Source organism: Phocoena sinus, chromosome 8 (genome assembly GCF_008692025.1).
Source record: "Phocoena sinus isolate mPhoSin1 chromosome 8, mPhoSin1.pri, whole genome shotgun sequence".
Lineage (NCBI taxonomy): Eukaryota > Metazoa > Chordata > Mammalia > Artiodactyla > Phocoenidae > Phocoena > Phocoena sinus.
In genome coordinates, this window is record NC_045770.1 from 58,486,472 (window position 1) to 58,510,555 (window position 24,084).

The 24,084-nt window shown below is 40.6% G+C and overlaps 1 protein-coding gene across 7 annotated transcripts in view; it reads left to right on the forward strand.

Annotated features, from left to right (window-relative positions):
- Nucleotides 1–2,092: 2,092 nt before the first annotated feature.
- RAB6A (RAB6A, member RAS oncogene family) overlaps nucleotides 2,093–24,084 on the forward strand; it is a 72,763-nt gene continuing 50,771 nt past the window's right edge. For 3 of the 7 annotated variants that reach the window (XM_032639082.1, XM_032639084.1, XM_032639086.1), the window contains exon 1: nucleotides 2,098–2,619. In XM_032639082.1, the coding sequence (XP_032494973.1) occupies nucleotides 2,550–2,619 (70 nt within the window). In that variant the 5' untranslated portion in view covers nucleotides 2,098–2,549. Of the gene's footprint in view, nucleotides 2,620–24,084 lie in introns of all 7 variants that reach the window. The other 4 variants (XM_032639081.1, XM_032639085.1, XR_004350983.1 and 1 more) reach the window with 4 other exon arrangements.

The window sequence follows — 24,084 nt, forward strand, 5'->3', positions numbered from 1 at the left end:
GTACAGAAAGTCCACATATACTTCTCCCCATCCCCAGTTTCCCCTATTAATATCTTACATTAGTACAATACATTTGTTACAATTAATGTAGCAATATTGATACATTGTAATTAACTAAAGTCCATATTTATTCAGATTTCCTTAGTTTTTGCCTAATGTCCTTTTTCTGTTCCAGGATCCCATTCACCTTTAAACTTACCAGTTTAGTTATGTTAGTTATATCCACATTACACCTAGTTGTCATGTATTCCTGAGCTCCTCTTGAGTGTGACATTAACCTTCATTTTTTGGGTCATGAACTGGGTTGAAAATCTGATGAAAGCTATGGATTCTCTCCACAGAAAGATACACATGCTGCAGATGTCTGGTTTAAGGGAGGCTCACCCACAGCAGATTCAGAAGCCCTGCTTTAGAAGGAATGGGTGATCTTTTTTTAAAATTAGTTTTTATTGGAGTATAGTTGAGTTACAATGTTGTGTTAGTTTCTGCTGTACAGCAAAGTGAATCAGTTATACATATATACACTTTTTAAGATTCTTTTCTCATATAGGTCATTACAGAGTATTGAGTAGAGTTCCCTGTGCTATACAGTAGGTCCTTATTAGTTATCTATTTTATACATAGTAGTCTGTATATGCCAATTCCAATCTAACAATTTAATCCTCCCCTCCCATAAACCATGTTTGTTTTCTACATCTGTAGAAAGGTGATCTTTTTATTTTATTTTAAAATATATTTATTTATTTATTTTTGGCTGCATTGGGTCTTCGTTGCTGCACGTGGGCTTTCTCTAATTGTGGCGAGCAGGGGATACTCTTCGTTGCAGTGCGCGGGCTTCTCATTTTGGTGGCTTCTCTTTGTTGTGGAGCACAGGCTCCAGGTGCACAGGCTTCAGTAGTTATGGCACATGGGCTTCAGTAGTTGTGGCTCACAGGCTCTAGAGCACAGGCTCAGTAGTTGTGGCACATGGGCTTACTTGCTCCGCGGCATGTGGGATCTTCCCAGACCAGGGCTCGAACCCGTGTCCCCTGCATTGGCAGGCAGATTCTTAACCACTACACCACCAGGGAAGTCCCCAGGTGATCTTTCAATGTCCACTTCCCCACATCAGGGCCATGCTCTACCTCTAATTTGTTGTGTGACCTTTTTGCAACCCCATTTTCCTACCTGGGCCTCAATTTCACCACCTGTGAAATGAAGGGTTTAGTTTACCTGACGTCTAACTCCTTTTCTATCACAGTAGAAGGTGGGGGTCACTTAGAACTGTCCATATCTGAGGAACAAATGTTGTTAAGAGAAGACCAAAGCAGGTCAAGCTAGGGAAGTGGATGGGCTTATCAACGAGGAGGTTGTGGAGGTTCAATTGGGGGAAAAGACAAAACCTGGGTTCCACTTTATGGCTCTGCGGATTTTGTAAATCATTTCCTTCCTGTGACCTTCAGCTTTCTTGTATACAAAAATGTGGAGGCCCTGCTTCTGTTACGAAACTCCTGGGAGCAACAGTACCTAGTAGGGTATCGTCTGAGGAATTATAAGAAAGAAGATGGAGAAGGTGGGTGCAGAGGTGAAGGGCGTATCTGAGGACTGTGAGGCAGAGCCGAGGGCTCAGGAAAGAGGAACCTTCTGTACACCTTAGGGCTTTCCGACTTCACCCACACTTGGGGTCAATTCCGCCTCCATTCTGGCCCCGTCTCCGCCCCAACGCCCTCCCCTCCCCTCAGGTTGCGACGCGTCACACTTCGCATGGCCGCCACGGTGAGACGCTTTCCACCGCAGGAGGGCAGCGCGCGCGCTCTGGCGCTGCCACCTCACTCGACATCTCTGCCCGCCCTTAACCTCTTCCGATTGGCTCAGCCCGTAAGTGACATAAGTGCTCCTTATTCTACCCCGTCATCTCCCCCAGGCTCCACCCCACCATCTCCCGGCTTCTCCCGACGCGAGGGGAAACCTAACCTCCCCACGTCTCCTCTGCCTGGGCGGAGCCGGGAAGGCAGGCTAAACCAGGAAGGCGCTGGCTGTGGCGCGCACGCGCGCGCACGCACGCACGCACGCACGCCGTGTCTGGCTGGGCGGCAGGCTCGCGCCCGGGCTCGCCCCGCGCCGCGCAGCGCCACAGGCTCGCGCACTCAGCAGGTTGGGCTGCGGTGGCGGCAGCTGTGGAGCTGGAACGCTGCGTGTGAGAGGTCCCAGACGCGTCTGCGGCTCCGGCTCCTCCACCCTCGCCTCAGTCTCGGTGCCCGGTGCTGAGAGGGGAACAGCTCTAGCCTCGGGACCCCCGAGCACACCCCTGGCTGCTTCCGACACCGCCCTCCTTCCTTTCCCAGCCGCGGGCCTCGCTCGGTGCTAGGCGACTCCGAGGAGAGGCGGCGGCGACGGCTGCCTGTCTGTGAGAGGAGCCTTGTTCTCCAGACTTGCTCCGCTGCCGGGCCCTGCAGGGGCCGAGAGAGCTCGGCGCCGACCCTTCCTCTAGCCTCCCCGTGAACCGGTTGGAGCGGCGTCGGTCTGGGAGGTCTCTGGGCAGAGGCGGCGGCAGCTCCTCCGGCTCCATCATGTCCGCGGGCGGAGACTTCGGGAATCCGCTGAGGAAATTCAAGCTGGTGTTCCTGGGGGAGCAGAGCGGTGAGTGCGCGGCTCCCCCACTCCTGGCAGCTGGCAGTGGCTTCCCCGCACCGCCCCCAGTGCGGCCCTTCCGTCCGCGGAGGCTCCCTGCGGGCCTCGCGGTCGCGCTTCCTTCCACCCCCTAGCCCTTGAGCCTGTTTGCCGACCCCTGTTAGCCACGCATTCCTCTTCGCCATGATCCATCCATCGGATTCTGACCCTTCCGCCCCCCACTCCGCCCGCTCCTTTCCCCGCCGCCCGGCCCTCTCCCGTGGATCTGCCCTCCCCACTCCTCACCCCGCCCAGCCCCAGCCTCCTGTCCATCCCTTTCTTCCTCCGGTCTCCGTCGTCTCACCGACGCCAGCTCCCTTCCTTGAGCCCCACCCTTGTTCCTTGCTCTGATCCCAGTTGCTCAGCTCGATGAGGCCTACCTGGGAAGCCCCACTCCAGGGAACCGGCCCTCTTCAACCTTGCGCCGGGAGGGTGGGATCTGGGCGTTGTTTTCCCCAGAGGCTTGGCCCCGAGAAGCGCGGATCTTATGGAAGGGGTGGGGGGAGTCCTAGGAAATTCTTGGATTGTTTTCACCTAGGTGGGGAATGGGTCTGGGTTATAGAGGATACATATCTGAATTGGAGGCGACTTGATGGAATGGTTGGGGAGTGAGGGAGTGGCGGCGGCAGTAGCGGTTTTTGCCCCTTGGGTTAGGCTGTGGCCTGTTGGAAAACCTCGTTTTCTTCTCTTGACTTTCATCACTGGCGATTCTTTTGGCTGTGTTCATGCTTTTCCAATCTCTGCCAGATGCTATGTCATGATCGTTTTACTTGGAATTTTTCACATCTCACCTCTCCTTTTTCTGCTTCAACACGAAGCGCAGTGTCTGATTCTCCTCACGGCGGTGCAAACAGGAATTACTGGAGAAATGTTAATTCCATTTCTTCTTGAGTATTTTCCGATTATATATTCAGGATTCCTTAGGGAGAGAAGGCTTTAGAATAACGAACATCTTTGTTTTGTAGGGTTTCCTTTGGGGATAGGGAGTAACAGAGTAGAGAAGGGATAGATTCATCATCCAGTTATCTAAATTCGATTCGAATATGTAATACCATTTTGGCTAAATGATTCTTTTATGGTTAATATTCCATAGTATCTGATGAGTGAAATTATTATCTCATTTACTTGGTCAGGCTCCTGCTGTCATTGTACTTTGTGTTGGGTATAAGGTTCTAATTTTCTGATGGTTGTCTCTAAAAATTATTCTTGTGGTAATTCCGATTTTATGCTGTATTATGCAAACTTCACACTCTGTAGTTTAGAGATTATCATCCTCCATTATTTTTCTCACACTTTTCCTATCTTTAAAATTGAGACATTGAGAGATTAGTTCCTCCCGAGTCATCAGACATTGAGTTACATGATAGGTGTTTTAGGTTAGGCTATAGAAGACATTTATTTCTTTTGATTGGAAAGAAGATAACTGATATAAATTCAGAGCTCTTATTACTGCTCTGAACTATTTATACTAATTTGTGTGGCGTTAAAGTAGGTTAATAATAGTTGCAAAATTGCTTCCAGTTAGACTTGATAAATTGTTTTTCTCCTTTCATACATCATCTTTTCTCCCTGCCCCCTTACCAAGTCTCCTCTTTGCTTTTTTTTTGCTATACAGATATAAACTTGTTTCTTCAAGTGACTTAGTAACACCTATGAGATTGATCCCTGTCCAGGTATTTTATGACAGTTTCAGGACAGTGACATACATAAAATACAGCCTATTGGTCATTATTGATAAGTAGGATCTAAAGTACTTATTGTGCACTCAGGGATGTTAATGCCTGCCTTACATTGTGATGCAGAGCTATTTAGTTTGCATGAAAAATCCATTAATCTCTGTCCTAGGAAGTTTTTAGTATGAATAGAAATCATAATCTAAGTATCTGCAGGTTTCCTTTGAATTTCTTGGGTATTTATATTCTAATTCACATTGCAGAGTTTTATGGCTTCTCATTTCTTAGTTTCTTCAAGTCTTTACTAACTCCCCTTCCTTCCACCATAATTCCTGAAGCCATCTTAGATTTTTTTTTTAAGTAGACTTGATTTTTTAGAACAGTTTTAGATTTACAGAAAAATTAAGAAGATCATGCAGAGGTTTCCCATATAGCCCCACCCAATATCCCATATTATTAACATATTAGTAAGGTACATTGGTTACCATTAATGAAACAATATGGATACATTATTAACTAAAGTCTATAGTTTATCCAGATTTCCGTAAGTTTTATCTTTTTCTGTTTCAGCATTCAGTTCAGGATACCACACTACATTTGGTTGTCCCGTCTCCTTAGGCTCCTCAGTTTTTTTTAGTATTGTGTTTACATGCTTTTTAACTCTGGAACTGTGAGCTTAATTATCTTTTGAGGCTACTACATTGCTAAGTAATACCATCCAGTAGCTTTGGAAAGACGGATCTCTGTTTTCACAGGCAGTGTCTGTAGTTTTCTTATGCATTAGCAAAGGTCTGTAGAGTCAATATCATCTTTTTTTCTTTTTTTAAATTAATTAATTTATTTTTAGCTGAGTTGGGTCTTTGTTGCTGTGCGTGGGCTTTCTCTAGTTGCGGCGAGCAGGGGCTACTCTTCATTGCGGTGCGCAGGCTTCTCATTGCAGTGTCTTCTCTTGATGCGGAGCACCGGCTCTAGGCACGCGGGCTTCAGTAGTTGTGGCTCATGGGCTGTAGAGTACAGGCTCAGTAGTTGTGGCGCATGGGCTTTGTTGCCCTTTGGCATGTGGGATCTTCCCGGACCAGGGCTTGAACCCGTGTGCCCTGCATTGGCAGGCGGATTCTTAACCACTGTGCCACCAGGGAAGCCCAGTTCATGTCATCTTGATTTAACTCTTAATGAATTTTTTATTTTTAGGTTTTAGAATTCTACAATTCAGCTTCCAAAGACTAATCTGTGGCAAAGCCTTGTTTGTTTCCTTAATGGCCTTGACCACATTTCTAATTCTTACTTGTGTTTATTTTTGTCTGTTTCCCACAGCAGAATGCAGGTCCCATGAAGATTAAAAATTATTAATTTTTTTGTTCATTGTATCCCCAGTGCCTAGAATAGTGCCAGGCTTGTAGTGGATACTCAGAATGAATGATGGTTGAATCTAATAGTAACCAAAGCTAGTAGTCATCTTTGTTACGGTGAAGTCTACATTTTTTCCTTGCACATTTAATAGTTTAACAATAATTCTTTTTATTGGCCCCACATGCAGCTTTTGGGATCTCAGTTCCCCCACTAGGGATTGAACCTGGGCCCCGGCAGTGAAAGCGCTGAGTACTAACCACTGGACTGCCAGGGAATTCCCAATAATAACATTTTATACTTACATTATTTGATTGTATATAGGGATACTCCAGATGCTCGAGAGCAGGGATTCCAATAATTTATATATAACCTTTACGGTGTAACTAAAAAAACCCAAAAAAACAACTGACCAGAATTTTATACTTTTTTTTTTGAGTTGAACAAAATTAGTTTTGTTAAAGTTATTGTTAAATTATTTGCTGTTAGTATAACACCTAAAAGTATGTCAAATGATTATTAAAGACATGTTCATGGAACAGATTTGAAGTTAGGTAGACTTTTTTTTTTTTTTTGCTGTACGCGGGCCTCCCGCTGTTGTGGCCTCTCCCGTTGCGGAGCAGCAGGCTCAGCGGCCATGGCTCACGGGCGCAGCGCTCCGCGGCATGTGGGATCTTCCCAAACCGGGGCACGAACCCTTGTCCCCTGCATCGGCAGGCGGACTCTCAACCACTGCGCCACCAGGGAAGCCCCTAGGTAGACTTTTTTATTTAGCTTTTCAAAAACAAGGTTCTGGGACCTCCCTGGCGGTCCAGTGGTTATGACTCCACGGCTCCACTGCAGTGGGTACCAGTTCGATCCCTGGTCAGGGAAATAAGATCCTGCATGCTGCATGACACAGCCCAAAAAAATAAGGTTCTGTATTCTATAATGAAGATGAAGTGTTTCAGTATATGAAGCCTCATATTGAATTAATGATATCAGTCTTGGTAATCTTCGTGTGAATTCTTAACAGTTTCTTTATATTTTAGTAGTATACATGGTTTAATAAAGAAATGTTGAAATACACAGCTTGAACCTGAAGTTTCTTTGAGCAACCTCTTTTGTTACCACCTTTGGCTATTGTCTTGAAATACAGAGGCAATTTTAGGAATGGTTTAGAGTAGAAGGTAATACTTAACAAACAAATGTTATGAGTACAAATTAGGAAATGTAATTTCAAAAAGAAACACATACCTGGCCTGGTACTACTTATTTTTTCACTTTTTATTACCTTTTTTACATCAGTTCTTTTGAATTATAACATGCTGTGTTGGGAAAAAGTGTCTTAATGTCAGAGACTAGGAACACTGAACAGTTTAGATTGGCTAGATCAGTGATCTTAAACTTTTTCTTCTCAAGAGCCTCTCAAGATGCTCTTACAAATTGTTGAGGCTTCTAAAGAGCTGTTTATGTGGTTTATATCACTATTTACTGTGTTAAAAGTTAACTGAGAAAATTGTTTAATATTTAATTCATTTAAAAAGAGTAGTGTTAAATCCATTACATGTTGACATAATTTTAGTGAAAGAGAACTATTTTTCAAACAATTTAGTGAGGGAGTGGCATTGTTTTACATATTTGCAAATCTCTGTAATGTCTGATGTATTAAAAGTCATCTGCTTCTCACAGCTGCTTCTGCATTCAGTCTCTTGTGATATCACACATCACATAGACTCTGGAAACTCCACTATACACTCATGAGAGAACAAAAGTGAAAAAAGCCAAATAACATCTTGATATTATGAAAGTGGTTTTGACCCTCAGGAGAGTAGTGGCCCAGCCAAAGGGTCCTGGGGATCCTGGGAGTTGGTGGGCTGCATTTTGAGATCTGCTAGTTTCTAGATGATGTTAAGCCATTTGTATCTTGTAGCTTCATATTGCATTTATTTATTTTTTTAACATTTATTTATTATTTTTGGCTGCGTTGGGTTAGTTGCGGTGCTTGGGCTCTTCATTGTGGTGCATGGGCTTAGTTGCCTCTGGGATCTTAGTTCCCCAACCGGGGTTCGAACCCACGTCCCCGGCATTGGAAGGTGGATTCTTAACCACTGGACCACCAGGGAAGTCGCCATATTGCATTTAGAACAGTCAAAAGGAGTTTCCTCCATATCTTGTTTTGAAGTCTTAAAACTAATCAGTACAGCTAGTGATTACGAGCACAGAGTCTGGGTTTTATATTTTAGCCCTGCTCACTGACCTTGGGCAGATTATTAACTTCTTTATGCTTTAACTTCCTTATCTATAAAATAAAGATAATAGGACCTATCATATAGCGTTATTGTGAAGATTAAATTAGTTAATAAATGTAAAGCATTTAGAAGAGTGCCTGGCACATGTTTACTGAAAACTGCTCCTCTGTCAATTATCAACAGTTTGATAGAGCCTACTCTTAAGAAATATACATTTCATCATGGAAGAAACATATAATACCTAATACAATATAGTGCAATGAGTGCAGCTGCTTTGAAAAGTACAGTTAAAAGATACAGAGAAGTGACAGGGGAGCATGGAGTTTCAGGGAAGGTATTGATACATTATAAATATGACTGACTAAAAGTTTAAGGATCTTCTAGTTGAAATTCTTGAATTAGAGCATTCCAAAGTTGGAGGAGACTTGAAGAAGTCACCCAATCCATTTCTCTTAGGGCTTTAAACTGGACTGCTATTTTTTTCCCCTCTAACTTTATTTTTAACAGTTAACACAATCACATAGTTCACAAATCAAAATTATGTAAAAAGATATACTTTCAGAAAACTTACTGCTACCCCTGTTCCTGTGACCTCGTTCCCCACCCCCTCCTCTATTAGTAATTATATATATATACTATTATGTATATTCTGGGTTTTCTTTATGCAGACACAAGCAAATATGAATACAATTTTTATTCTTCCTTACGTACGAGGTATCAGATTTTATTCTGCATCTTGCTTTTTTTCACTTAACAATAATTCCTAGAGATGTTTTCACATTAGTACTTAGAGCACTTTCCCATTCTGTTGTTTTGTTTCTAAATACAATTTTTTTCATTTAGAATAGTTTTAGATATACAGAAAAATTGCAGAGATAATACGGAATTCCTGTATACTCTACACCAGTTTCCTCTGTAATTAACAGCTCATGTGTACATTTTTCACAACTAATGTACCATTATTGATACATTATTATTAACCAAAGTCCATATTTTATTTCGATTTCTTTAGTTTTTTTCCTAATGTCTTTTTTCTGTTCCAGGATCCCATCTAGGATACTACATTTGATCTAGTTGTTAGATCTCCTTAGGCTGTTCTTGTCTGTGACAGTTAAACTGGACCACTCTTTTTTGTTTTGTTTTTTGGGATACGCAGGCCTCTCACTGTAGTGTGGCCTCTCCCGTTGCGGAGCACAGGCTCCAGGACGCGCAGGCTCAGCGGCCATGGCTCACGGGCCCAGCCGCTCTGCGGCATGTGGGATCTTCCCGGACCGGGGCACGAACCCGTGTCCCCTGCCTCGGCAGGTGGACTCTCAACCGCTGCGCCACCAGGGAAGCCCTGGACCACTCTTAAGTTACTTCATTCTAAGAGATCTCTAGGAGAACATGTTTTGTAATTTTTAGTATTAAACTTCCCTGTTCTGAAATTCTCAAATCTATTCCCTTACTATTGTAGTTAAGTTTTTTCTTCTTAGGGAGGCAATATATAGTGATAAAGACAGCTCTAGAGACAGTTATACTTTGGTTCTAATCTTGAACCCCGTGTTTACAGTGTGATCTTGGACAGTTTATTTAACCTTTCTAAATTCTTTTCATTTCTGATAATGCAGTACTAACCTAGCAGTGTTGTTTTCCCCATCCTCTAAATATAGATATTATACATTTTGGTTAGATCAGTATTTAATCTTCACATTATTGTTATTAGGTAATGGTATTCACAGCTGAGCTGTGTAATATACTGATTTATTGTACTATATTCCATATATTTTTTTTGTTTTCCTTTGTGTCACTATTTGACTTGCTTTTATCTTAATTATCCCCAAACTCTTTACCAGTAGTGTAGATCTCAGTTATTTGAATGCATCAGGTTTGCCTGGGACATCTCTCCCAGAACCTTCTGACCTTGAGGGTAACTATTGTATAATAGTTACCCTCCAGAATTGATGTACAACTGTCAATGTGTGATCTCCTTTACTTTCATTTTGAGGGTTTCCTTCTCTCTTGTGTTGGATGGATCCCTTGTTTCTCAGATTACTTTTTTCTTCTTTGTTTTACTCATTACGTTGAATGTATCCACCAGTAAGTAGCTTCCTAATAAAGGGAACATGGGAGGAAGTTTTTTGAGACCTTGTATGTCTGAAAATGTGTTTGTACAACCTTTACACTGAAGTTTGGTGGAGTTTAGAAATTTGGGTTGGATGTATTCTTCCTTCAGAAATTTGAAGACATATATTGCCTTGTAGAGTCTAGTATTGCCATTTATGACTCTTGGTATTTTGATCTTTCATAATGATGTGTTTATTTTCATTTTATGTGCTGAGTAATAGGTATAAATATTTTCAAACTGGAAACTTAAGTTGTTTATTTTCAGGAAATTTTCTTGACTTTACTAGTATGATATTCACCTCTCCATTTTCAGTTCTCTCTGGAATTCTTATTAGACCTCCTGGATTGATCCTCTAGTTGTATCTTATCTTGCCCCTTTTTCATTTATTTGTTTCTGTTTTAATTCTTAAAAAATTTTCTCAACTTTCTTTTACCCTATTACATTTTATTTCTGCTATCGTTTTAATTTCAAAGAGTTCTTTGTTTTCTGATCGTTTCTGTCCATAACATCTTTTTGATTCTAGTATCTTCTCGTTAAAAATTTTTTTTAATTGAAGTATAGTTGATTTTCAACATTGTGATAATTTCTGCTGTATCTCTTGTCATTTTGAGGATATTAAAGAGATATATGGCTTTCTTTTCAATACTCAGTTTTTTGTAAATTGCTTTTCACTTATGTTTATTATAGTTTCTCTATTTCTTGTTTGATGTGGTCCTCAAAGAACTAGTATTCTTTTTTTTTTTTTTTTAAAGAACTAGTATTCTTGACTGTCTCCTTTTGTTTAAGAGTTGAGCACTAAAAATTTGATTTTAAGCTCTTTTGTGGGTTTATTGGGCTTCTCTGTAGGACAGTCTGGCTGAGTTCTTTTTGGGGGAAGAAGTCTCTGATGTTAGCTCTTTTAAGTCTTTTTGCCAGTCACATTTCTTTTTTTTTAAATTAATTAATTTTAATTTTTGGCTGCTTTGGGTCTTCATTGCTGCAAGCAGGCTTTCTCTAGTTGCGGGGAGCAGGGGCTACTCTTCGTTGCGTTGCACAGGTTTCTCATTGCAGTGGCTTCTCTTGTTGCAGAGCACGGGCTCTAGGCGCATGGGCTTCAGTAGTTGTAGCACGCAGGCTTCAGTAGTTGTAGCTTGCAGGCTCTAGAGCTCAGGCTCAGGAGTTGTGGCGCAGGGGCTTAGTTGCTCCGTGGCATGTAGGATCTTCCCAGACCAGGGCTTGAACCCATGTCCCCTGCATTGGCAGGTGGATTCTTAACCACTGCACCACCAGGGAAGTCCCACCAGTCACATTTCTTAAAGAAGAGTTGTCCAGTGTCCTGCTGGAGAGGATAATATTGGTTGCCAGCTTTCTTGGAGCTGAATGGAGACAGGGTTTGAAGATAACATTAGAGTATATGCATTTAATTTACTTTGTTTTTTTTTTGTTTTTTTTTTTTTTTTTTTGCGGTACGCGGGCCTCTCACCGTTGTGGCTTCTCCCGCTGCGGAGCACAGGCTCAGCGGCCGTGGCTCACGGGCCCAGGCGCTCCGTGGCATGTGGGATCCTCCCGGACCGGGGCACGAACCTGTGTCCCCTGCATCGGCAGGCGGACTCTCAACCACTGCACCACCAGGGAAGCCCTACTTTGTTTTTAATGCAGTTTGTACTTCAGACTTCGCTTGAATCTTGTATTCACCATTCCAGAAACCCTCTATTTTCCTTTCTCATAGCATAATCTATAATCTTCTGATGAAGTGGGAGAGGAACCTGGCTGTGTGGAATAGAGGGGGGGATGTGAGGGTGTCAGTCTCCCTTTTAAACAGATTTTCATCCGTTCCTTTCATTTTTAGCACCACCTTTATCCTTATTTCTAGATATACTTGGTGCCTACTTTGGGGGGGTTCTCTGGCACAAATCAGATTGTTTCTCAGCTTTCCCCATTGTCAGTTTAAAATTGATCTTTATAGAATCTATCAGGTCAGGTACCACTTTGCATTTGCTTTCTAGCTTCTAACTGATTTTCTGAGAATCAACACATTTCGACATTTAGAATTGCTTAGGGTTTTCAGTTTCTGTTCTTTATTTTTCTCTTTTTTTAAAATAAATTTATTTATTTTTGTCAGCACTGGGTCTCCGTTGCTGTGTGAGGGCGTTCTCTAGTTGCAGTGAGCGGGAGCTACTCATCGTTGTGGTGCACATGCTTCTCATTGCAGGGGCTTCTCCTGTTGCAAAGCACGGGCTCTAGGTGCGTGGGCTTCAGTAGTTGTGGCACGCGGGCTCAGTAGTTGTGGCTTGCGGGCTCTAGAGCACAGGCTCAGTAGTTGTAGTGCATGGGCTGAGTTGCTCCATGGCACGTGGGATCTTCCTGGACCAGGGCTCGAACCCTTGTCCCCTGCATTGGCAGGCGGATTCTTAACCACTGCACCATCAGGGAAGTCCCTCCTCTTCTTTTTTAAAAGTACATTTTATAAAATTAAAACCAACTCATTTATATCCATGTTTATAGCAGCATTATTCACAGTAGCCAAAAGGTAGAAGCAATCCAAGTGTTCATCCGTGGATGAATGGGTAGACAAAACATGGTTCTGTGTATACGTACAGTGAAAACTTATTCAGCCTTAAAAAGGAAGAAAATTCTGACACATGCTTTAACATGAATGAACCTTGGACGTTATGCTAAGTGAAATAAGCCAATCACAAAAGGACAAATACTGTATGATTTTTTAAGTTAACTGATAATAAGCATTACTGTTATCTCAACCTGCCATTGTGAGATTGCATAAAACCTTGCCCAGACACCCCGCATAGACTTCTCTTTGAGATGAAGTCCAAGCTCTTCTGCCCTAGTTAGACCCTTTCAGAGTCTGGATTCTACCTTCCTATCTCTAACCTTATTGCTAGAACTCATCTTTACCTATTACTGTTAGACAGGTTTTTGGGTTTTTTTTTTAAGTTAAAAAAAATCATCATTAAGGTGTTACGTGCTGTACAGAAAACACATCTTTGCATTTTAAATTTTCTGTTCTAAGAATCATAGACTCTTACAGGTCATTTATCTATTTAACAGATGTCCACTGTGTGCCAAGCATAGAGCTAGGTCCCGGGAGATGTAGTTTTTAACAGATCAGGTATAATCTCTGTTCTCTTCTTGTTTATGGTCTAGCAGGGAGCAGTAAAGTAGATTTAAATCTTTATATTTGTACCTTCCAACCTCTGTTCTTGGACCTCCCCTCCAATCCATCCTCCACATTGATATCAGAGTGAACTTTATAAAAATGTAAATCAGAGTAACTTCTTACTAAAAACAAAAACATCTTGACTGTGCTTAATGCCACAGAATAGTACACTTAAAAATGGTTAAAATGGGGCTTCCCTGGTGGCGCAGTGGTTGAGAGTCCGCCTGCCGATGCAGGGGACACGAGTTCGTGCCCTGGTCCGGGAAGATCCCACATGCCGCGTAGCGGCTGGGCCCGTGAGCCATGGCCTCTGAGCCTGCGGGAGAGGGAGAGGCCACAACAGTGAGAGGTCCGCGTACCGCAAAAAAAAAAAATGGTTAAAATGGTAAATCTTATGGTATAGTTTATCACAATAAAATTTTTTAAAAATTGTAAAAACTCAAAAAAATCCCCACCTTTGTAGTTTTTTGGGTTTTTTTTTTTTTTTTGCTTTTGTTTAAATCACTCTTAGAATAAGATCTTTCCAAATGATCTACATTGCTCACACTGAATTTTTTGGCTCCTCCCCATCCGTCCATTCTTGAGCATATCTCCCACCATCTCTCTCTGTTTCAGCCATACTGACCTTTTTTTTTTTTTTTTTTTTTTTTTTTGCTGTACGCGGGCTTTTCACTGTTGTGGCCTCTCCCGTTGCGGAGCACAGGCTCCGGACCGCGCAGGCTCAGCGGCCATGGCTCACGGGCCTAGCCGCTCAGCGGCATGTGGGATCTTCCCGGACCGGGGCACGAACTCGTGTCCCCTGCATTGGCAGGCAGACTCTCAACCACTGCGCCACCAGGGAAGCCCCATACTGACCTTTTTTAAGTTATAAGTCTTAACCAATCTCCATCTTGTTATATATTCCCTCTTCCCCTTTGTCAGATTAACTCCATCTTATCCTTTAGCTTCAAGAAACTTCTTCAAGCCTTTGCTGACTTCCTCAGAGTAGTTTAGTTTCCCATTCTTTATAGACTGTCAACACTGTCCTTCTCCTTGCTGCCTTTAATACAGTTGTAATTATTTGTCTGTTAAAATTTCTGTTTTCCATTTGTTCTGTAAGTTCCACAGAGGTAGCGTTCATGAATTTATTGTTCATTGCTGTATTCTAAGCACCATTGCATAGTGCTTGGCATATAGCGGGAGTTCACTAAATATTTTCAAATAAGTGAATAATTTCTGATTTTTACCATACTTAGTTTCAGAAAGGCTTTGAGGTAGCTTGCTACCTCAAAAATACGCATAAAAGAGGATAATTAAAAGAAAAACAGAATAAGACAAAAAAACTTAACGTAGGAGAAAGGTTTGATATGCCAAGTATCTGGTTTGAATCTGAAGAGTCAGTGGCTCAAGATGAGGAAAATGATAACTCGGAAAAGGCTATTGGATTTATGAAGAACTAATTGCTGATTTTTAAAAAGTGGTCTCAGTAAAGTTTTGGAGAGTCAAGAAGTCAGTCGTTGTAAATGGCATATTTGAAGAGTGAGTTTGTGATTTAACCAAATATATTTTTGGGTTCTTAAAGTATTATTTAACCCCTTTATTATGGGAAAATTTAAACATATAAAAAGGTACAGAGAATAGTGTCATGAACCCCCATAAACTCGTACTCAGCTTCAACAATTATCCCCCCCCGCCCCCACATACCAGAGTGAGTTGAAGAAAATCCCGTATATCCTATCAACGCAAATATTTTTGTATGATTGCTAAAAGATGAGAACTTTCTTACTGGTATATTCTTGACATTCATGGATATAGTTGCCCACAGAGGCCTTTATTTTTGGGATACTTTGCATTACGTGGTTTGAGACTTAACATTTTAGGATGTCTAAATCTTTGCTATCAAATTGAGCTTTCTGTGATGGAGGAACTGTCCCATATTTGTGCTGTTTAATATGGTGGTGGCTACAGTGACTGAGAACTGATTTCAAAATTTTATTTCACTTTAATTTCAGTAGTCTCATGTGGCTAATTAACCCTTTATCTGTATTTAACCATCCTCTTAAAACTGAAGAATATCCCTTTCAGAAATCTGTGCATGTGTACTTTAAATTATCTACATAATCAAGGTGAGTTAAGTTGATTATAATAGGGAAATAGAGAATGTGATGACTCATGAATTTAGACAGATTTTAGGCCACCTCTGGACTAAAGATATTTAGATCTGTAGTACTTAAGGCTGCATAAAATCTATTCTTAGATCTTTTAAATCTCTGTCCTTGGTGTCTAGCATAATGTCCTTCATACAGGCAACCATAAAATATTGAATCTGTCCAGTCATTAGGAATCTGAGTAAACAGGTCTTTCTTCTTTAAGCAGGTGACAGAAGCACTACATATTGACATTAAGTAAATAGGACAAAACTAGATGGCTATTGAAGTTACTAATTTGCAAACCTTTTATGTTTGTTAATCAAGTTGTTTAATATGGAATGTTTCTTTCCTTTGGCCTGTGAAACTTCTATAGTTAATGTGATATGGGGGAAAAGTTATGGGGCAGGAGTTAGGGATACTGAACTGTGGTCTTTGCTCCGCCACCTTATACATTATGAGCTCTTAAAGCGTTCATTTTAACCTCTCTAGGTAAAATGAGAAGAATCTACCCATATAATATGGCCTACATAGGGCTTCCCTAGTGGCACAGTGGTTGGGAGTCCGCCTGCTGATGCAGGGGACACGGGTTCGTGCCCCGATCTGGGAAGATCCCACATGCTGCAGAGCGGCTGGGCCCTTGAGCCATGGCCGCTGAGCCTGCGTGTCCGGAGCCTGTGCTCCACAACGGGAGAGGCCACAGCAGTGAGAGGCCCGCGTACCGCAAAAAAAAAAAAAAAAAAAAATATATATATATATATATATATATATATATATATGGCCTGCATAGATGGTCCTTTGTAGGCTCCACCCAGGGACTTACTGTCAGCACCCTCTCATATATTCCTACCTATTTAATGCTCTCAGAGCTTTCAGAAATTGAAAGTAGTTCCTCTTCACAGAAAGACTGAGCAAGTTTAGTTTTATTTATTTAAAATTTTATTTATTTATTTATTTATTTTTGGCTGTGTTAGGTCTTCATCGCTGCTCACAGGCTTTCTCTAGTTGCGGCGAGCGGGGGCTGCTCTTCATTGCGGTGCGTGGCCTTCTCATTGCGGTGGCTTCTCTTGTTGCAGAGCATGGGCTCTACACACGTGGGCTTCAGTAGTTGTGGCACGAGGGCTCAGTAGTTGTGGCTCACAGGCTCTAGAGCACAGGCTCAGTAGTTGTGGCGCACGGGCTTAGTTAGTTGTTCCGTGGCATGTGGGATCTTCCCAGACCAGGGATCGAACCCGTGTCCCCTGCATTGGCAGGTGGATTCTTAACCACTGCACCACCAGAGAAGCCCCCCCTTTTTTAAAAAAAATTATTTATTTATTTTTGGCTGCATTGGGACATTTAGTTTTAAATAAAGCATTCCTTTTGTTCTTTCAAAATTCTTTAGTTGAACTTTCCTCTCCAAAATATTGTACATTTGTTTTCAAAATCTCTGATACTGCAATAATTAGTCTTCTATGTGAAAACAATCTAAATAGTTATTTCAACCTCAGTCTGATTGATATTATTCTAAATACTGTGATGGTTTATTTTTATTTTTCAGAATTTTTTCATTTGTGCCTGGTTATGGCTTGAAGTGTGTTCTTCCCAAATTCGTATGTTGAAGTTTAACCTCTAGTACCTCAGATGCAACTGGTTAAGGTGAGGTCCTCCTGGGGTAGGATGGGCCACTATACAGTATGACTCGTATCCTTAAAAAAAGGGGAAATTTGGACACAGATATACACAGAGAGAATGCCGTCTGAAGGTGAAGGCAGAGATCAGGGTGATGCTTCTGTACACCAAGGGTTGCCAAGGACTGCCAGCAGACCACCAGAAGCTAGGGAAGAGGCTTGGAACAGATTCTTTTCACAGCCCTCAGAAGGAACTAACTCTGCCAACACGTTGATTTTGGATTTGTAGCCTCCAGAACTGTGAGACAATAAATTTCTGTTGTTTAAACCAGTTTGTGGTACTTTGTTACAGCAGCTCTAGCAGACTAATACAGTGCTTAATATCACTTTGCAACCAAACATAGAAATATAGCACCTCCTGACAGCTGTAATGGTTAATGTGTATTTCCTGTCAAACTATCAATACTAGATATCAATTGACATTTGATTACTTAGTACAGATCAGACCCTGTTGTAAGTACTTTACAGTCTTAGCTAGTTTAACCCTTAAAACCAACTCCGTGAGATCTTTGGAGAAGTGGTTGATTTCAGGGCTGGGGCAGGGAAAATACAAAATAAGCTGGAGAGTATTCTGGTGCCAGAAAATAAGGAAGTGTTTATGAAAGGATGGGGACATGTTGAAAGGGCACAGGAGCCAATGTGAAAGAGCGCCCAATAGGGAAAGTTGGAAATTTTTGAGCAACAAAATAAATAATGGTGATATTGGATTATAACCCACATAATTAAGGTATTTATGAATACTTATTTAAATAAATAAATAGATAAGAAAGGACTGCTCTTATAGTAAATAGAATGAGGGAAATAGAAAATCACCGTTGGAATACCACAGTGCTGATTGCTGCAGGTGAGATCCATTTGATGAATGCTAAAATTAGAGGGCAAAATTTTGCGAAGACACAGGATATTTGAATAATCTCAAAGTATATTCCTCAAGATATTTATTATTTACAAGGGGAAAAACAGTAACTTATGGTAAAGAAACTCTGTGGAGATTGCCATAATCAAGTGATCAAGGTTAACATCACTAGGAATAAGACATTAATATGACATCATGTATTTCTTTTATGATGCACTGAGAAGGGCACATCAGTTCTGTGGTGGTCTTGTCAAAAATGTATGACCTCATTCTAATGAGAAAACATTAGACAAATCTAAATTGAGGGACATTACACAAAATAACTGACCAGTTTTCTTTACAAGTGCCAAGGTTGTAAAAACAGGAAAGACAGGAAATGTCACCGATTAGAGGGAGGTTTGTAACTTTTCTGTAAAATAAAAAGTTGACATAGAAAACAAACTTATGGTTACCAAAGGGGAAAGGTGGGGAGGGATCATTTAGGAGTTTGGGAATAGCAGATACAAACTACTATATATAAAATAGATAAACAACAAGGTCCTATGGTATAGCACAGGGAACTATATTCAGTATCTTGTAATAAGCTATAATGGAAAAGAATGGAATGAATGGAAAAGAATGGAAAGAACAACAACAACAACAAAAATATATATATATATATATATATATAAAACAGTCACTTTGCTGTATACCAGAAACTAACACAACATTGAAATCAAATATATTTCAATGAAAAAACGTTGAAATATTCCTATAAGATAGGTACTACTGTTATTCTTATTTTACCATGAGGAAATTCAGGCACAGATAGGTTAAATAACTTGTCTCAGTAGTATATACAGTTAGTAACTGGCCAAACTTGGGTTTCAGCTCAACAGCCTGGTTCTAGAGCTCCACTACTAAAACACTAAACTATACAACCTTTCCTTGATAAATTTTGTATAGGTAGAAGGTGTGCAGAAAGTACAGGATACTTTGGCGTTCCCAAAACCATAAGAGTGAAAAAACTGTAATCATCTCTGGAAAGTTGAGGTACATGAACTAAATGTTAGATAAGATTAAGTGTTTCTCAGGTATTTTGCTGTATTGGACTTTTGTAATGTATATGACAAAATTCTTAATACATAAAACTTACAGTTAAGTAGAGAGTAAGATAAATTAGTTTTAAAATTCAGTGGCTTTGAGGACTTCCCTGTTGGCTCAGTGGTTAAGGATCCACCTGCCAATGCAGGGGCACAGGTTCGATCCCTGGTCCAGGAAGATCCCACATGCCGTGGAGCAACTAAACCTGTGTGCCACAACTACTGAGCCTGCGCTCTAGAGCCCGTGAGCCACAACAACTGAGCCCATGTGCCACAACTACAGAAGCCCACGCTCCTAGAGCCCATGCTCTGCAACAAGAGAAGCCACCGCAATGAGAAACCCGCACACCACAGCGAAGAGTAGTCCCTGCTCGCCAAAACTAGAGAAAAGCTGTGTGCAGCAACAAAGACCCTATGCAGCCAAAAATAAATAAATTACAAAAAAGACAGTTTAAAAATTCAATGGCTTTGATAAAATTTGCTTTGTCGATGATTGTGTTACTGGCTGACACTTAATAAGAAGTAATGGGCTTCCCTGGTGGCGCAGTGGTTGGGAGTCCGCCTGCCGATGCAGGGGATGCGGGTTCGTGCCCCGGTCCGGGAGGATCCCACATGCCGCGGAGCGGCTGGGCCCGTGAGCCATGGCCGCTGGGCCTGCGCGTCCGTAGCCTGTGCTCCGCAGCGAGAGAGGCCACAACAGTGAGAGGCCCGCGTACCGCAAAAAAAAAAAAAAAAAAAAAAAATGTTTTAAAGAAGTAATAAGAATCACTTCACATGTTGCTTATACACAAGGAAAGTCATAGGTTTGTTTAATCATGGAATTAAAATGTGACATTCAAATGAGAATTGTCCAGTCACATCAAGAAGGCAAAAGTACAACTGAAAAAAGTCTTTGGATTTGTAATATCTTACAGAAAAGATAATAGCTTGTTAATTTGCAATTCTAAAATCTGAACAATAAGAGAGGCTTAAGCTGAAACATAGTGAATTTTTTTAAACATCTTTATTGGAGTATAATTGCTTTACAATGGTGTGTTAGTTTCTGCTGTATAACAAAGTAAATCCGCTATACGTATACATATATCCCCATATCTCCTCCCTCTTGTATCTCCCTCCCTATCCCACCCCTCTAGATGGACACAAAGCACTGAGCTGATCTCCCTGTGCTATGAAACATAGTGAATTTAAGTCATATATATGGAACAATTTCCTGACTGAAAAGGTTGTAGAAATATTAAGAGTGGGTTATGAAATCACCTGGAGATATTTCCTTTTTTAAACAGAGAAGTGATTTCTTGGAAGAGCTAGGCATACTCAGAACCAGGAGTATACCTACAATACATAACAGATTTCTATTTTGTGTTGTATAGAACCATATTTGTTGATAATTAGATATTCTTGTTAGTTTTAGTTGGTCTTCCTTGCCTCCATATATGCTTCCTTTTATCAGAACTTCTTGATGACTGACTGAATAAATTTATATAATACAGAATAAATTATATGGCATGGGTTGGGAGTGGGATAGGAAGAAAAGTATTAGAACATAATGCTGTATGAAGTTTTGTGTGTATGGTGGCACAGGAGTATTAAGGACAAATGTTAAAATATTGTTGGAAGAAAAATGAATAGCCACAGTGTTCAGGATAAGATTAGTTAGGCTTTGATTGAAATGGTCATTTAAATTGCCTTTATATAGGAGGATATAAAGAATGTACTATTAGGGATTTTGAAAACTATTTTGGAGAAATAAGCTTGGCTGAAGAGGTTTGAATGAATACAGAAGAAATGCAAATACAGAAGGAATGCTGTTTTAAAATTAGATATGTCTAATCTTTCTATGAAAAGGAGCTATTTTAATTTCCAGAAACTAAATAGCTTCCAGAAGCTATTGATCATAAATGGGTAGTAATATATGAAAGGGTGCTAAAATATGTCTTTGGACAATGTAAAAGAGCCACCTAAGTGGACTATAAGTGGACTATACTCTTTCTCTGGAGTTTTGGGTTACCCTCAATACAAGGAAGATACAACAACTTGAATGCTGACCAGATGAGAGAGACATTGAGATCCTGATCTACTATTTGGAGATTCTGTCTTTTTTTTTTTTTTTTTTTTTTTAATTCATTCATGCATGCATGCATGTATGCTGTGGGTCTTAGTTGCGGCCTGCGGGATCTTTTTTTTGTTGTTGCGGCATGTGGACTTTGGGGCATGCATGCAGGATCTAGTTCCCCAACTAGGGATCGAACCCCGGCCCCCTGCATTGGGAGTGCAAAGTCTTACTCACTGGACTACCAGGGAAGTCCCTGGAGATTCTGTCTTTAAAACAAAACAAAACAAAAACTATCTTGAACTAAAATATTAGAGAATTTATCCTCTATACCTAAATGTTATATACTTGTAAGGTATATGTATTGCCAGTTTTAAACCCCATGAGAGCAAAGACTTTATTTATTGTAATTTAAAAAAAATTGGTGTGCTGGGGCTTCCTTGGTGGCGCAGTGGTTGAGAGTCTGCCTGCTGATGCAGGGGACACGGGTTCATGTCCCGGTCCAGGAAGATCCCACATGCCGCGGAGCGGCTGGGCCTGTGAGCCGTGGCCGCTGAACCTGCGCGTCTGGAGCTTGTGCTCTGCAGCGGGAGAGGCCACAACAGTGAGAGGCCCGCGTACCGCAAAAAAAAAAAAAAAAATTGGTATGCTGGAAAATGTGTTTTACTAGAGTTGAAAGGAGGGTATTTTCGAGCTTTGTTTTTCTTTCTTGGGTTTTTAGTTTTGATTACTTCATTATTGTATTATTGAGAAATGTTTTTCCAAAGTCAAAACTTATTTGCTTAAATTTTGCTGTAGAAAAGTTAAGGTGCATATTAAAGAAACTACACTCACAGTTCAGAGAAAGACTTTTAATCGGTAACACAGACACTATGATAGTCTTAAACTGTTGCTTCGTCCTCCTTCAAAGCATGTGTCCTTTATTCTCCATGAAGAAAAACAAAAGGTGTATTTTTTTTTGAACAGACCAACCTATGATTGCTTGCTTTTTTCACTCTTAATGACAATTTTTAATGAACAGAAAATGTTAGTTTTAATGTAGATATATGTATCAGTCTATAAAAATCTGATTTTTATGTCCCATTTTAAGAAGTTTTTCCATAGCCTGAATAATGAAGATAGTCTCCCCTATTATATTTTAGAAATTTTGTTTTGTTTTTTTTGTGTTTTGCTTTGTCTTTCACATTTAGGTTTATAATCCAACTGAAATTTATCTTTATGTGTACTATGAAATAGATGTCAGGTTTAATTTTTTTCAGTATGGATATGTAATTATCCGAGCATCATGTATTTAAAAACATTTCTTTTCCTCAGTGCTCTGCCATATCGGTTTTACAATGACCAACTGTCTATAAATTCATTGACCTGGTTCTGGAATTTCTATTCTGCTAATTGCTTAGTCTACCCTTGCAACAATACAAAACTTACTATAACTTAATATAAAAATTACTGATTTACCAGAGTGCAAATCCTCCCACCTTATTGGGGTTTTTTGTTTGTTTGTTTTGGGGTTTTTTTGCGGTATGTGGGCCTCTCACTGTTGTGTCCTCTTGCGTCGCGGAGCACAGGCTCCGGACGCGCAGGCTCAGCGGCCATGGCTCACAGGCCCAGCTGCTCCGTGGCATGTGGGATCCTCCCAGATCGGGGCACGAACCTGTGCCCCCTGCATTGGCAGGCGGACTCTCAACCACTGCGCCACCAGGGAAGCCCCTCCCACCTTATTCTTTTTATTTAAGAGTGGCTTGGCAATTCTAGCCTTTTGCAACCCTGGGGAAGGTTTTTTTTTTTTTTTTTTTTTCTTTTGGGAAGGTTTTTTAAATAGAGCTTCAATTTCTTTAAGATTTTCTTTTTTCTTTCTTATTTTTCTAGGACTTTGTACATTTCATCTACTGTTTCAAATTTATTAGTGCATATTACACATGTTTTTATGTCTGCAGGATCTGTAATCATGCTTCATTAATTTCTAATACTGGTTATCTGTACCTTTCATTTCTTCTTGGTAAGACTTCCTGGAGGTTTATAAATTTAATAGTTTTTTGTTCAAAGAACTTAAACAGGCCTTGTTGACTCTCAATTGTGTGTTTTCTGTTTTATTTCTGCTCTTTATTTCCTTTCTTATAGTTTCTTTGGTTTATTTTGCTGGTCTTTTCCAACTTCTTGAGAGAGGGATATATAGCTCATGTTTAGTTTTTTTTTTTCCCCCTGATATATGCTCATATAAGTGTGTGTGTGTGTGTGTGTAATTGTATAAATTTCCCTTTAAGTACTATTATAGTAGTGTTTTGGAGATTTGCTTTGCAGTATTTTTGTCATTGAGTACAAAATGCTTTCTAATTTCTATTTTGATTTCTCCTTTGATTCATTGGTTATTAGAAGTATATTATTTCAAAACACTTGGGGACTTTCTAGTTTTCTTTATATTTTTGATTTCTACTTTAATCGTACTGTGTTCAGAGAATATATTTTCACTGTTTTTAATTTTCTTGAGACTTTATGGTCCATATGTTATGTCAGTTTTAATAAATATTCCCTTTGTGCCTGAAAAGAATGAATTTGTTAGGTGCAGAATTCAATATATGATCACTAGATCAGTTTTGTTAATCAAGTGGTTCAAATATTATGTGTTTTTATCAAATTTTTGTCTATTTTGTTATTGAGAGAGGTATGTTAAAATTTCCCATGGTGATTGTGGCTCTGTATATGTATCCTTGTAGTTTTTCCATTTTTAACTTATAGGTTTTTGAGACTTTTTTTCTGGCCACACCGCATGGCATGCAGGATCTTAGTTCCCCAACCAGGGATCGAACCCGTGCCCCCTGCAGTGGAAGCGCAGATTCTTAGCCACTGGACGTCCAGGGAAGTCCCTGGAATTGTTACTGTGTTCTTGGTGACTTCAACCTTTTCTCGTCATCAAGTGTTCCACTATTTCTAGTAATGCTTTTTGCCGTAAAGTTTACTTTGCGGAGCACAGGCTCCGGACACGCAGGCTTAGCGGCCATGGCTCACGGGCCTAGCCGCTCCGCGGCATGTGGGATCTTCCCGGACCCGGGCACGAACCCATATCCCCTGCATCGGCAGGCGGACTCTCAACCACTGCGCCACCAGGGAAGCCCAAAGTTTACTTTGATGTTAGTATAGG